The sequence below is a fragment of the Poecilia mexicana genome, unplaced genomic scaffold (assembly GCF_051168715.1).
Source record: "Poecilia mexicana isolate PSO_F unplaced genomic scaffold, ASM5116871v1 scaffold_14, whole genome shotgun sequence".
NCBI lineage: Eukaryota > Metazoa > Chordata > Actinopteri > Cyprinodontiformes > Poeciliidae > Poecilia > Poecilia mexicana.
The window spans coordinates 16,139,762-16,154,478 of record NW_028263383.1 but is presented as its reverse complement, the minus strand read 5'-3'; the positions used below and the strand labels follow the sequence as shown (position 1 = coordinate 16,154,478).

Genomic DNA, 14,717 nt, shown 5'->3' with positions numbered 1-14,717 from the left:
CACCTCAACACTCCCTTCATTTACAACAGGAAGGATGCAAATCGTACTAAGGGAACCATAGGCGAGATGGTTTATTACCACAGATGAATCACACCATTACATTTATTACAGTGACTGTTACAGATCTTTGAAAGTGTAAGACTGTGTTGTGGCCATGTGAAGAGGGAAAAAAAAAAAAGACCTCTGGATGGAAGAAAAATGAATCTCTAGAAGCTACATCTGCTTTCTCCATAGAGCAGTCTAGTTCTGCTTTCACCCGACTATGTTAGATATAAAACTCGGTGCGATTTAAAACAGTGAGGGACTTGGTTGTCTCATCAGGACAAAAAAAACAAAACAATCCACATATGGCTTAAACGCAACATTTAGTTCTTTAAATCTAACTCCTTGGTTCACATGTGCAGTTCACATCAACAGTGCACTAGTTTTTGTTTTTCCTGTGACCGTTCAACCAACACCCCACCAACCGTATGCGAAAGCCAGGCGATTTTTAGTGCAATCGCGAGGCTGAAGTCACCTCTGCCAGTGGGCCATTCCGCCCCATGCGCAGACGGTCACAGTGTAGCAGCCTATTGCTACTTTGTGAGACGAGAGGGAGAAAACACTTCAGCGGTATCTTCCAGGCATGGACCGGTTACCGGGATCAAGGTACTTTAAAAAAATAAAAATATATTGGTGTAGTGTTCCTGATTCAGGTCCTTTTAATGAGATGGCAAAGAAAGAGATGGCGTCAAAGACGCCATAGAGCGTAGGAAAAAAATGCAACGCTTCCCCTCCCACACATGCTGCTGAACAAAGCCAGTCAGCTACCTTAACCCTAACATGGTCTTAAGAGACTGGGTCCAATTATTTATCCCACAGAGTGTTTTTACCAGTTTGTGTGGTTTTGGGAATTGACGGTCTGACAGGACAGCCCCCCCCCCCACTGTCCAACCGTGACATCTGGCACACTCCTCTTGAGTGTTGCATGGAGGGTTAAAAATTGGGTTGTTGGGAACTTTTTTGAAGGAGAGATTAGTGAGCTACCTGAGCAGGCAGCCTGACTAACCAGCTAATGCTAGCCTACCTCAACTCAAACCAAAAAATGCGTTTAGTTGACCAGTTTTCCTTGGCTGTTTGCAACTGTTGCGACACACTGCCAGCCAGCAGGCTGAAAGTGTACTAAAGTAGCTCTGCCTATAAACTACTGCTTAACACTGCTCATTTCTTACAAGTTGGCAAACTACAAATGGCATTTCTGTTTGGAAGCCAACTGCAAATAGGCTGACTGATTCCCCAGCTAGCACCAGCTTGTTTAATAGCATTGTTACTCTAAAAAAAAACCAGGGGCTGCAAAAAAAGGGATCATATTCTGCTTCATAAACACTGAAATTTGTGATACTGTGGTTTTACCAGGAGTCCCACACCGGCCCATGCCAAGGCTCTTCATTTACAAGAACAAAATGTCCCCTGTGACGATAAAACAATGAGGAAAAATTGGTGTTGACATCAACTCCCTCCCAATTTCCCCCAAAACTAAAATGTTTAACAAAAACAAAAAGGTAATTCACCTTAACACTCCTTTAGGCACATAAGTCTCAAAGAATCCCACTTGTGTGGTGGTCAGGAATGCTTTTCACACAACAAAAATAAAATAAGAGTGAGGGTGCCTTAGAGCAAATTGTGAGAAGAAACCTGCAGATCTGTTTCTGATGCAATTACTTCCACGTCTAAAACGAAGACAGCTGTCTGAACTGCAAGCCTGACCAGGCTGTTACGGAGCAGGAAGAAGTCCCGAGCGCATCCTCGGACTCATCCACCCCGACCTTACAGATCTGTCGTCTTACCGTTTAAGCTTTTATTGGTTGGGGTTTTGTCATTTATGCCACGATCTAGCCCGGTGTATTGCTCAGCAGCTATTTACAGAATTGCAAAAAAAAAAAAAAAAAAAAAAATCTGACTGATCTACACACAGTATCTCACATTGTCCCATGTTTTATTTTAGTGGTCCTCATAAAAAAAAAAACAAACAGAAATGTACTACAAAGTGTAAACATGGAAGGAAAAAAAAAACAAATCCTTTATAAATGGTAATCGTTGCATCATCCTCTTCTCAACCTGCTGTAGAAACCTCATCTGCAGACTTGCACTGTAACCAAATGGGCGTTTTGTTTCGACTTTGGGACTTTTGCTCAGCTCCGAGTACAGATGATCTGTCAATTTCACCGTTTAATGTCCCGTCTCCACTTTTTCCAGTCTGCGATTCGTTTTTTTGTTCAGACCAGAGCTGTCCTCCGTTGGTGCGTCTTGTGCGGGTACTTCCACCTCAGCAGCGTTGTGTTTTCCACCCAAACCCACACGCAGACAGCTGAGCCCATAAGTGAAAGGTTAAATGGAGGGGAAGGGGGGGATTCAAAGGGACAAAAGCCATCTTTCACTTACAAATCCTTCAGTGTTTGCAATCAATATTGAGATGTCAGGCCCAACATTTAAGTTAAATTTCTTCATTTTTTTTTTTGAACACACAGCAGAATAAACATCGTTTGGAAGCAAGGTCTCCTGGTGGCAAGTCAAAAGTTCAGAGGTTGCGTTACGTTTTCCTTTTTTTTTATATTTTGTCGTCATCAGGTTGCTTTTCTTTTTTTCTTTTTGACTTTGAATTCGTGCCTCCTCTCGGCAGCTCAGTCCTGCTTGACCTGAAGCTGCTGCTTCCAGGCCTCATTCAAGTAAACCAGTCGCTTGTAGTTGAGGATAAACAGAATGAAGTTCAGCGCATATGTGGTGATGCAGATGACACAGAAGTCCTTTAGGACAAAGTAGAGGATGTAGCCCAGGTAGAGCGAACCCACCACCGACAAGATGGACGTCGTCATGAGGAAAAGGGCAGCCATTGCGCTGACGGTCATTCCTGCGGCAAGAAACAAACAGAAGCTTAGCTGAGCAGAGAGGGACAGAAAAGAAAAAGAAAGAAACCAAAGCTGATGAGTCTGCGCTTTCCGCCGAGGCATCGGGCTTCAGACAGTTCTCCTTTTGTACTGAGCGCCTCCTCGTGATGACATTCACCTTTTACAGCTTAGCAGACTGGTCATATTGTGTTGTCACATGAAGCATGGTCACAGACTTTGAAGTCTGGGTGTCCTCTGGGCATTGCAACAGCTGGGAATTACTGGTTCTGTTCAATTCACACAAGAATCCACCTAAACCTGAAGGGTCCGTGTTGGGGCTGAAGCAATTCAGATTATTCATGATTCATCGATTACTGAATGAGAAGACAATATTAGCGGGTATGAACAAAGTAAGCCTTAATAATTAAATAAAAATGAGCTGACATTTAGGGTATTTTGCTACTTATCCCTGAAATGACCACCGTTATGTGTTCTGATCAACACTGAGGTCCATAACTGTTTGGAGCAGCACAGCGTCTCATTCACTGACATGATCGGCGTTTAAAGCTGCACTTTGCACATTCTGGATTCACAAGGTTTAATATGTAAACATATTCTTGACCAATGAGGATTATTGTAAGCTCATATGATAGACTTAATTGTGAATTTTAAAAGCGTGGAGTGCACTCAACCCACTTTAATCAGATTCCCCTAAATAAAATCCAGAGCAAGCAATCAGACCGAAATAAATGTGACTTGACTTCAGTAAAAATCCAGCTGTTCCAGAGGCCTCAAAGCTTGGCTAAGCTACATTCTTACAGCAGATCTTGATGCTCAATCGTCACTGCTTTTGATGAAATCTGATTTTTTTTTGCGTGGTCGTTCAGACTTCTGCTTGAACAGTTTATGTACCCAATGCGATATGCAGAAGAACGTCGACGTCACAAAGCATCACACCGTTTACAGAAGTGATAAGAGATGGAGCCGTTTATGGATCGTTTTTAAAGTGTTGCCACAAGGTCGCAACGGCACAAAGGAAGGTAATAAAAAGACAGCAAAACAAATAGTGAGACTTTTGTGCAGAGGCGTAGTCAGCGCCAACAGGATGAGGCCAGAATTAAAGGTTTCTATCTGAGGTAGAAAACATGAAGGAGTGATGCTTTTTGTTCAGCAGGGGCAGGGAAGCAGGTCAGTGTTTGTGGGAAAATGGCTGAAGCTAAAACAGGGCAACACCAGAGGAAAACATGTCAACAGGGCTACAATGGAAGGGTTTATTAGCACATTCCTTTGTAATAATGGTGTAGTCAAAGCCCAGACGTCCATCTAATTAGAACTCTGTGGGCAATACTTACTTGCCGTTTGCAAATGCTCTCCTTTTCAATAGACACGGAAATATGTTTTTACTGCAGAGCTGGTTAAAACATATCCCACAAGACTGTCAGATTAATATTTATGAAAGTCGTGCATCATTTTTTCCAAACATCACAAAACTTTATTTTCACAATGAGAATTTTTATTGTGTCACTATAAACTTCAGTTAATGTTTGAAGAAAAACAGACGTTATTTTTACGATTTTCTGCACCGTTTCTACAACAAATGGCAGAAATTTAAAAATGAGCCATTTAATGATTTAAATCACTTCTTTAAGTAGCATCCTGAAGAGGCTTCTTTTAAATAGGAATGTTTTAATAAATTTCTTAATCATTTTTATTGTCATTACAATTGCCCACCCTTATCCACTACTGAAGTGGGGGGAAAAAAAGTGGAGTTTATAGTAGTTGCATGACAAAAAGTTAGAGGGGTGCTAATATGTTTCTCTGGACAGGTCAAAGGAAATGGGAATAATCAAAGTTTTCAAAGCAGCCTTCAGCGTTTCCCCATGTTTCTTGGTTGAACTGAGCTGCTGTCGTTTCAGTCACATATGAGGCAACTGATATGGCTTAAAAAAGAAGCTCTTGTTTGGCGTCGAGCCCAGGTTGCCGAGCGAGTCTACCAGCATAGCTCCCATCTGATGGGAGGACAAGGTGTCTGTGACAAAGAAGCATTCAAGTTCAAACAAGCTGCACATGAGGAGAAATGTTCAGAATTATGGCTCAGCAACAGCAACGTTTACTTCTAGAGGTCAACCCACTTGATGCTGCCATCATTTCATTAGATACCCTAGATTTAAGAGGACAAATATAATTTCCATATGGTGGTCTGATATTATTCCAGGGGGCATCTGGGTCAAGTTTGGTCAAATTTAGCTGCAACATAAGGTGGGAGATTCAGCAGAGGCGGTGCCTGAAGCGAGAGGAAAAGTCTCCTGAATCTGCTGCGCTTGCGTCAACTAAAATTGCATCTTACCTAGTAAGAGCTGAAAGGCATAAAAGAGTATCCCGTAGACACTGTTGGGTTGGTTCAGCGCACTATCGTTCCCAAAAATGGAGCCCAGGAGTCCAAATCCTCGGCCCCACCTAGACCAGGAAAAAAAAAACACCACCAAAGAGGACAATTTTATTTCAGGAAATCCAACAAAAAGTTGAGCACTGTGGGTAACAATGATAAAACATGTCCTTGCAGTCAGGGAATGATGCAACTTCCTGGAATTCTTGGAGAGCAAAATGGACAGAATTAGTGGTTTGTTAACCGGTGGTTGGCCCGTTATTGATGCTGCAGTTAAACTTGTTTTCTTCTTTAAGGGGGGTTTTCCACCTCCTTTTCAAGGAATTTCAGGTAGACCTCACTTCCTGGAAAACTTGGAATACCTTTGAGTAACAATGTGCTTTTCAAGGCAGAGCTGTGCTAAAACATGCTTCCAACTTGAGCCTGGAAAGCTTTCTGATCTTTAAAACATGAGCCAAGACTATTTGACCAACTCATGGTCACTGTCACATGAATTAAAACTTACACATTAGAGTTCACCAGGTCCATTTGTGACCGATTTAAATTTGGTCTGAAACAATTCAGATAAGTCACAATTAATCGATTGCTTAGATAATTGCCAATTAGTTTAGTGATCGATTAATCGTTAACCTGGATACACAGACCCAAAAAAGGGGTATTTTGTTAAAAGAGAAACTTCAGAGGTAATTAAGCCAAAACTGTACAAAAATATACTGCTCAAAAAAAATAAAGGGAACATTTCACTTTAATTTTGTGTGTGGCTCCAAATCCAGGCCTCCATTGGTTAATAAATTTGATTCCCATTGATGATTTTTGTGTGATTTTGTTGTCAGCACATTCAACTTTGTACAGAACAAAGTATTCAATGAGAATATTTCATTCAGATCTAGGATGTGTTATTTGAGTGTTCCCTTTATTTGAGCAGTGTGTGTATATATATATATATATATATACACACACACAATTTCCATTTGAGACAGAAACACCTGTCCGTTTTAGCTTCACTGTGTTCCAATTTACAAAAGGAACACTATGATGTTGCACTTTAGGAAATATATGCATGTAGCGATATATTTTATGTAAAAGCTGCAGTCAGAAAAAGTTTCTAGAAAAAAAAAAAAAATGCAGGCAACCAGAAAGAGTGTGTGTGTGTGTGTGTGTACTCTCATAAGGATTCCATTAAAATTTAAGATGTCTGGCACACAAATCAGGGTTTGACTCAGAAGATGTTCGATAGTAAACACATGGTGACATTGTGTCCTTCACACAGCACAAAGTTACTCAATGCTACAAAACATTGTGCCGCACGCCAATTTCCTCCAACAACATCCGAGTTTAACAAAGCGGATGGAATCATGACTGTTCTGAACCAGAAATTATGCTCAAAAGCAACACCTTTGGTGATAAAAGGCTCCTTACGCAGCAGCACAACTCATTGAAACGTCCAATGATGCCAGCATCTAGTAGACTTCACCTCTACCCAAAACTACTGTTTATAAATTACTTGAATCAAACTCCCCATTCTCCCTCTGTTGTTCTACAGAGGCGTTTGCCACAGCAGCTTAAGAGTCAAACACTTTCCAAATTCACAGTTTCCACAGGGGTTCTCACAATATTCTCCATTACACTTCTCTTAAGTTTCCATCTGAATCCAATATCAGAAGTAGCTAAAATAAGTTCAACTGTGATCAGAACAGCATTCAGCCAAACTGAGTTTTACATCAGCTGCTAGTCAGAAAACCAGAACGTTTTGATAATTGTTGGGATTACCTACGATTAGTCAGTAATGGAATTCAGAGGCTGTAGATACTGATTTATTGAAATAAGCTTGACTTATTTTATTGAAAAGAAAAAAAAAATCACTAGTGCACTTAGCTTCAACCTTACAAGTCAGAAATTCGACTTCAAAGGGTGTGTCCGTAAAAGTTGCCCACTCTTAACTTTGCATTTCATTGGCACTCAGGTTAGAATTTCAATCTTATTTTGCTTAATATTTGCCTTTTAGCACCAAAATGAGTGAGTACCACTAGAGTGACACGCAAGTTTAAGAAGCCAAATCCTCAAAGCACTTCTTTTATTGCTAAACACCACAACTCAGTTCCTGTATTTTCTCTCATCAGTTTACATCAGCTATTTCAGTTCCATTCATTGTGACAGGTGTATGAATTGCTGACAAGCATTTCCTTGTAAGCCAAGTTTTTTTTATAAATCGCTTAGCTGACAAGGAAATACTTGTAGAATAAAAGTTTATTTAAAAACTGCAATTTAAAATGTATAAAATAAACTACAGCGCCACAAGTTTGCTAGTTTTAATAATGTGCTGCGGCCATCAGTTGTGGCAGACCACTTGTTGGTTGTTGCAGATGGTTGCTTGTCCTGGGTCAAGTTCTGGTTCTGCTGGAGGTTTCTTCCTGTTAAAGGCAGTTTCTCCTTTCCACTGTTGCTACATGAATGTTCATTACAAGGGATTGCTGTAAAGTCAACGCCACAAGCTCTGCATGCTCGTCCAGGAGGAGTGAATTCTGTAAGTCGGTGCTTCGATGCAATCTGCTTGAAAAAATTTTTTAAGCTACTTTGAATAATTGAGCTTACTCTATGGTTTGATAGCTGAGATCAAACTGAATATACGTGTAATTGAACTGAAAGATTTCTACCATTAAAAGAAAAATAACCTGTTATTGTGAACAAAGCATGTTTTACACCATCACCTGATGGGTAGTCACTTTAATACAGAACACTGATGAAGAGATTCCCTTATGTAAATTACTGTGATTCATGGGCAGACTTCCAGAATCAACAAATACCGCCATTTTTAAAAAAATATTCAAATTTTCAATCAGAGCATTCCTATTCTATACTTCCTGGAGAAACCAGAAGTTTTTGCAGGATTTTAGGGGAGTTCGATTGCATACTGCTGGCTGGCTGAAATAAGGCTACACTTGTCCTTTGCTTACAAAAAAACATTACATTTTGCTATGCGTTAGGGACAGTCAAGGGAATTTCCCTAGAGGGAAGTTACCCATCACTTTATTGAAGGTAAAAATAATATTTATTTGAAAAACTACAAGCAGTGAATGCCACATCAGTCAATCAGCTGCCTGCAGAATAGTAGATAAGGCAACAATTTAACAGGCCAATGTCAGCTTACTAGACTTCCAGTGCTATTCTAATAAGTGTAAAATGACAAAAAGTAATATTCCATCTCATAAGCACCTGGAAAGTACATCAAATGCTTGTATATTTTACAGGCAGGTTAAGGCATCAATATTTTTTTATATTCATTCATTTGAGGTAACCATGCCAAGGGAACTATGCATTCACACTGAGAAAGTTTGGCTGACAAGGAAATACCTCCAGCTGGGTATTTTTTCAGGTTTGAAGAGGGCAAGACTAATGCAACTCATCAAACAAATATGCAACAAGTCTTCAACAGTCTGCATTCCAGAGACATTGTGGCCTTTTATTCTGCCAAGCTGGGTTTTGTCATTTGTGCGTGTGCTCTGGAAAACAACCGAGTAGGCAGGGACTAAATCTGGCTTTTAAGTGGGGGATTGTTTCCCTGCAAATCTGGATTAAATTATCCTGAATCAAACAGTGATACTTGGTTGACAAAAAAAAACAAAACAAGTTTGGCACATAAACTTAAACTCTTAAATCAGTGGTGCCCAAAGTCGGTCCTGGAGGGCCGGCATCCTGCATGTTTTAGTTCTCTTCCTGGTTCAACACACCTGGATCAAATGATGGCTCGTTAGACCTGAAAAGGTTGCTGCTCCACCAGGGAGAGAACTAAAACGTGCAGGATGGCGGCCCTTTGAACACCCCTAGCTTAAATTAATCAGTGAATATAGGTCACTTCAGAAACTGAAGTCATTAATTAGTGACAAAAATGACAGTGATGTGCCAAGTCTGAAACCAAGCACTATCGCTAAAACAGTATTTATTTTAGCACAAAAAAATAAATATTGTGCTAACGACAACATTGCTAACAATAAGCTAATGTTGTCCAAACAGCCATTTCCAGAAATGAATATTTCAATTTTCAGATAATGGGAGAAGAATTAAACATGTTTTGATTCTCAAATTTTTTTTTTTTTTTTTTAAATCAGTCAGGGTTTCCCTCAGTGTATTATATGCCTGGTAGGCCAACAGGTTTTACTTGTGTCCCCACCAGGTTAAGCATTACTTATTTAAATGTTTTTTTTAAATGTTTGCATTTTTTAAGACTTTATAGTCGGTGTTCGGGTATTAATCTTCAATCTTTCAATGGCGCATAATTGTCAAGTAATATTTTCAAATTTCCTGCCATCCTTGAACATTTTTTAACTGAAAAACAACAGACTGCTGGATAAATGACTGCACTAGCACCCAAACACTGGGCTTGGCAAGTTTTACAATAATTTTATTAGTATTTTCAAATCTTAACCACTCCATCTAAAACTGATTTTTATTTCCCCCTTACAGGTTGCATTTCTTTTAGAATTTGGAAAGAAACCCCTTCATGTTGAACCTGAAGACTGTAATCCTAAATTGGACAATGAAGCAAACAGTCAAAGACAATCTAAACCAATCAGAAACAACACAAAGTCCAGTTAGCAGCAGACTATCAGCTGAGTTGTGGCTGTACGTGTAACTGGCACCACAGCCTGATTATGCTCAGAGACTGTTCTCCGTTTCTGCAGTTGTCCAGTGTGAACACTTCCACCCGTGGGTCAGACTGATAGCTGGGGACGAATGACAATAGAATAAGTGAGCGCCGTCTATTTAACGAAATACAGCGATATTAAAAAGCCTGAACCACAAAAAATTCTAGTTTTAGTCAAGGGTACTCCAACAATACAAACATTTCAATAAGCTCAAACCACCTCTTCTTTACGCTCACCAAGCAGATAAAGTTTGGGTTAAATATGTTGGAAAACTACAATTCATAAATTATTTATCCGTCGTTATTCACTTAAAAGAAAGCCGGCTAAAAGTAACTTACGGGTAGCCTGTTTGCTAGCGGTTAGCAACGTTAGCTTTGCCAAGCTACATAGCTAATGTTGTGCTTATTAACTACAGGCAGGGAGCTTCTTTCTGGAGGTTTTCTGCCTAGCAAATATCTTTCAGCATCCCTGCAGTAAAAAAAGGCAGTTTTACAGTCAAGCCTCTGCCGTCCAAGGCAGCAGTCAAACATTAGCGGAGTGCATTTGACAGTTTAAAGCGCGCAACCCTTCCCAGATTGCCACAATAGCAGCCAGCTTTCATTGAGCGCCACAGAAGGCGCTCTTTGCTGAATTCAAATTACCTGGAGCTGAACACTTTCGAGCAGCTGATGGAGCTGCTGACGTCGCACATGGCCTCATAAGTCGGGTCCCGGGCCTTTTCCCTCTCGACGTGAAACGCATACAGAGAAAGGAGTATGCCCAGCAGGCAGACGAGAAGCCGGGCTATTCTTTCCCACCGAGGGGTGGACACTCTCAGGACGGGCGCCGCCATCACTCTCTGGCCTAGCTGGAGACACGCATACACACGCAGCTGGTTCGCCTATGAGGCAGAGCTGCGACGTGGAAAAGCGTCAGGACGCGCCACACCGTGAGGGGCGGGCCGCTACCAATTAGCTTTTGGCAAGCAACACGGCTGAGAGTAGTTTTGTATTTTTGTAAATGCCGCTTTCAGTACCTCAAACCTCCCCGGGTGCCACCACTTTGGTAGTCGTTTGGGAATAGTATCCAACGGGACCTTTTCTTCTTTGTTTAATTGTGTCATAAAACAAAACAAAAGTAAAACTTTTATTTCCATGTTGGAAAAATAAAACAGAAAGGTTCTTAGAGTTCAGAACTTAATAATGCAGACCTCATAATCCAGTCTGGCTGCCTTGCATATGAAACTAAACACATCAAAGAATTTTTTTTTTTTATCTGCACTTCAGACAATTTGTCTGTAATTTAACTATACAGTTACCACAATGTTTGGGGGGGGGAAGCAAAGAAACATACAATGAAATTAAAATTGTGTTTGTCTCTCTTCATGATAAATTTCACAATTCATTCATTTATTTAGTTACAAAGTATTTTAATCAAATAGTTATACTTTCTTTTGGCTGTGGGGCTGCACAGTGGCGCACTTGGTAGCACCGTTGCCTTGCAGCACTCCGGCTTCCTCCCACAGTCTAAAAACATGACTGTCAGGATAATTGGTCTCTCTAAATCACAGGTGTCAAGCTCCAGTCCTGGAGGGCCACTGCCCTGCAACTTTTAGATGTGCCTCTGCTGCACCACACCTGAATAGAATAATTAGGTCATTAGCAGGCCTCTACACAAGAAGGAGGTAATTAAACCATTTCATTCCAGTGTTTTGTACCTGTGGCACATCTAAAAACTGCAGGACAGCAGACCTTGAGGACTGGAGTTTGTGGATGGTTTGTCCTGTCTGTCTCTGTGTTGCTCTGTGACAGACTGGCGATCTATCCAGGGTCTACCCCGCCTCTCGCCTGAAACGTTCGCTGGAGATAGGCACCAGCACCTCCTGGCCCCACTAAGGGACAACGGTGTTAGAAAATGGATGGATGGATGGTTTTATTTATGAGTGTTACTTCCTTCTTATTGTTTCCTCTACCTTAAAATCACCTTGCGTTGTGAATTTCCTCTTTACATTCCTTTGTCTGCTTCTCATTATACCGCCTTCCTGCGTGCTTCATCATGCAAACGATGGCAGCTGCTGTGAAATGTAAGGAAAATACAGATAGGAATAAGCTGAGAGTTTCAGTTCAGCCATGGTGCTACTGCACAACTAAAGTCCCTTCACAACAAACAGTTTCAGCAGAATTGAAAATGTATATCAAAACAAATTGTTACAATTTAAGGAGATCCGAAGCAAGTTCTAAAAAGTTCAAGGAATCCAATTAAATAAAGCATAACTCGATGAATTCACCGATTGAATCAATTCTTCTTTACTTGCTGTTTCCACCATCCTGAGTACATGAGGAGGAATGACTTCCTTTTAGAAGGAAGAAACCTGCAACATGAACAAAATTAGAAAGGAAAAAAAGAAGGATGCAGTAAAGGAAAACAAGATAATAACAACTATGTAGAAAAAGTTTTCCAAATAAATTTAGGAAAGTCCAAGACAGAGCCATTTACATATTTCTTTTTACCATGACAGCTTGTGTTGCACCTCAAAGCAAGTTTGTATTTCAGTCATGTTTATGGACTGCTTCACCAATTGAACTTAAATGTATTTCATTAGGATTTTATGTGACAAACCAACACAAAAATAGTGAACATTTGAGAAGTGGAAGGTAACAGTTTTATAAATGTAAATGATAAAAGTGTGCTGTGAATTTGTATTCAGCCTTCTTTACCCGGATACCCCTAAACTGGGTGTGAGCCAATTGGTAAAAAGAGTCCAGGTGAGTTTCAGGTAATCTCGGGTAAATTTAAAAACAAACATAGATCACTACTCAAAGAAAAAGTTGTATAGCAGGTATTGATAATAAAACATTATCCCTCCCCTAATGAAGAAATAACAATTCTGCTTTTCTTTCAGTACTGGAAAGAACTGATGCGAACTGATGAGGAGCACAACAGCGGCACTAAGCATAAGGTCAGAGGTCCAATGAAATAAACCAGATCAAAACATTTTAATATGAGAAAAAAAACGTGCCAGTCAATATTTAGAAACTGTAAGACTTGAAGTTTGATGTTCACAAACACTCTACGTTCAATATGATGTGCTTTCAGCGAATAAAAAGTCCTTAGATTTGCAAAACTGTAAGAGATGTAAAACACTACTAATGATGGACTTCACTTTTATCATCTTACTTGTGAATAAAATCACAATTAGGTTAGTTTATAACTGTTAATAAATCACGTTGAATTTTTAATTTAATAATTACAAACTGTGAAACAAGTATTACTACTTTTTGCAATGCGTTAGGTGCAATTGTAGCTCTCAAAATTTAACAGCTACACGTGTTGTTTTAAGTCTGTTTAAAAAAAAACAAACAAATTCAATAAATAAAAAAAAGATATCCAATTTCACATTAGGACACACCAGTAATAACTGCATAATAATAACTACCAAAGAGAAGGTGGCGCTATCACGTGACTTGGCGAATATAAACAAAGAGTGACATCATCTGTTTACTTGCTCCCAGACCAGACTGCGGGGATAAACAGCCGCTACTCCGCGTCTCCAAATGGCGACAGATATGGAAAGACTGGCTTCTTTCGAGGAGGCCTACTACGATCAGTACGACTACTACAACCTGCACGAATACTCCTGCCACGCCGGCGGCAAGGGCAGAACCAAGAGGGAGATCGAGCTGAACACGAACCGCCATTGCCCCGCTGGACACGAGAGGAAGATCGCTGAAAAATATCACAACAGCCAAATGAAGCGCAGAAGAACCAAGAGCGCGTCCTCATGATGCCATTGTTTTTTTTCTGGATGTTTATAGGTGAGAATCATAGTAGAAATGATCCCTTCTAGCGATCTAAATAGGGAAGCGATGTGTTGTTGTTGTTTTTCCCTTTCAGATATTTTGCTGACTAGTCAAGCTGCAGTGCACAGGCCGCATGTCTGAGCTGATCTCTGGCAGAACACAACTGGCCTTGTTTGATCACATCATGCCACTTCAGATTTGAACACTTGCTATTATGTTGACGCGGCTATTTTATGACGAGGCTTGTTGGTTTAATATAGTTCCTATATGTTAAATGTGAAACATCTGCAGATGTATACATTCAGGCAACTTCACAGCTTGACAAATAAAAACGTCGTGTTTATCATGCATGAAGTCTGATTATTGCTCTTGTAGACTCTGAATTAGACGTCTAATTCAAACATTTATCACTTGTTTTCCTGCAGACCAGTTGGATTTCTCATGTTGACCATGGCCACGAGTCTCTGCCTTTCCTGATCCAGCAAATGGAGGCTGTGACATTGAGGGCATAGCCATTCATCCGTCACAAGACAGCGCTCCGTTGCTAACCTGCCCTGTAACAGGAGCCACCCCTCTCATGTTACAGCTGTGCAACAACATTTAGTGTTGAGCTTTATAGGTCAGTTGTGTGTGCTTGATTAACTTTGCTGTATAAATATGGCCGGGTCCGTGGGTGACGACGGTATTACGCTGTATTTTAATGAAATAAAAATGTCTTAATTTTAAACTTTTTTTCTGGTTGGTTTATTTTATCTTCCTTTTTTTTGAAGGTAATGTAAAAAGGCTTTTGTGAACGTGAATTTTGAGTTATCTATTGTCTTAATTAAAAGTAAAACATAAATAAATAAATGTCCAACAAAATAATGGCATGTTTAATCATCATTGATTAAACATGTCATTAAAGAAAATCCAGCACTATACTGAATACAGTCATTAGTGAACAAAGTTTAGTTATTAGCATGATTCCAACGGAAATTGAAAAATAATTCCTTCTTACAGCCGTTGATTGGCTCTGGCGTTAATACTCAGTGATTAAAATGAGACA

General features: G+C 40.1%; 2 protein-coding genes across 2 annotated transcripts; one reads left to right on the top strand and one right to left on the bottom strand.

Moving 5' to 3' along the window:
- Positions 1 to 47: 47 nt before the first annotated feature.
- Positions 48 to 10,836, bottom strand: vkorc1l1 (vitamin K epoxide reductase complex, subunit 1L1). Its single transcript, XM_015014104.2, has 3 exons — positions 10,535 to 10,836; positions 5,212 to 5,321; positions 48 to 2,887 (listed from the first exon to the last, which is right to left on the bottom strand). Exons 1-3 carry the CDS (start codon positions 10,723 to 10,725, stop codon positions 2,661 to 2,663), a joined length of 528 nt encoding a protein of 175 aa, XP_014869590.1. The 5' UTR covers positions 10,726 to 10,836; the 3' UTR covers positions 48 to 2,660.
- Positions 10,837 to 13,359: 2,523 nt separating this feature from the next.
- On the top strand, positions 13,360 to 14,399 carry LOC148155499 (nuclear protein 2-like). The gene is made up of 2 exons (XM_088012272.1): positions 13,360 to 13,687; positions 14,098 to 14,399. Exon 1 carries the CDS (start codon positions 13,427 to 13,429, stop codon positions 13,655 to 13,657), a length of 231 nt encoding a protein of 76 aa, XP_087868398.1. The 5' UTR covers positions 13,360 to 13,426; the 3' UTR covers positions 13,658 to 13,687; positions 14,098 to 14,399.
- Positions 14,400 to 14,717: the final 318 nt, after the last annotated feature.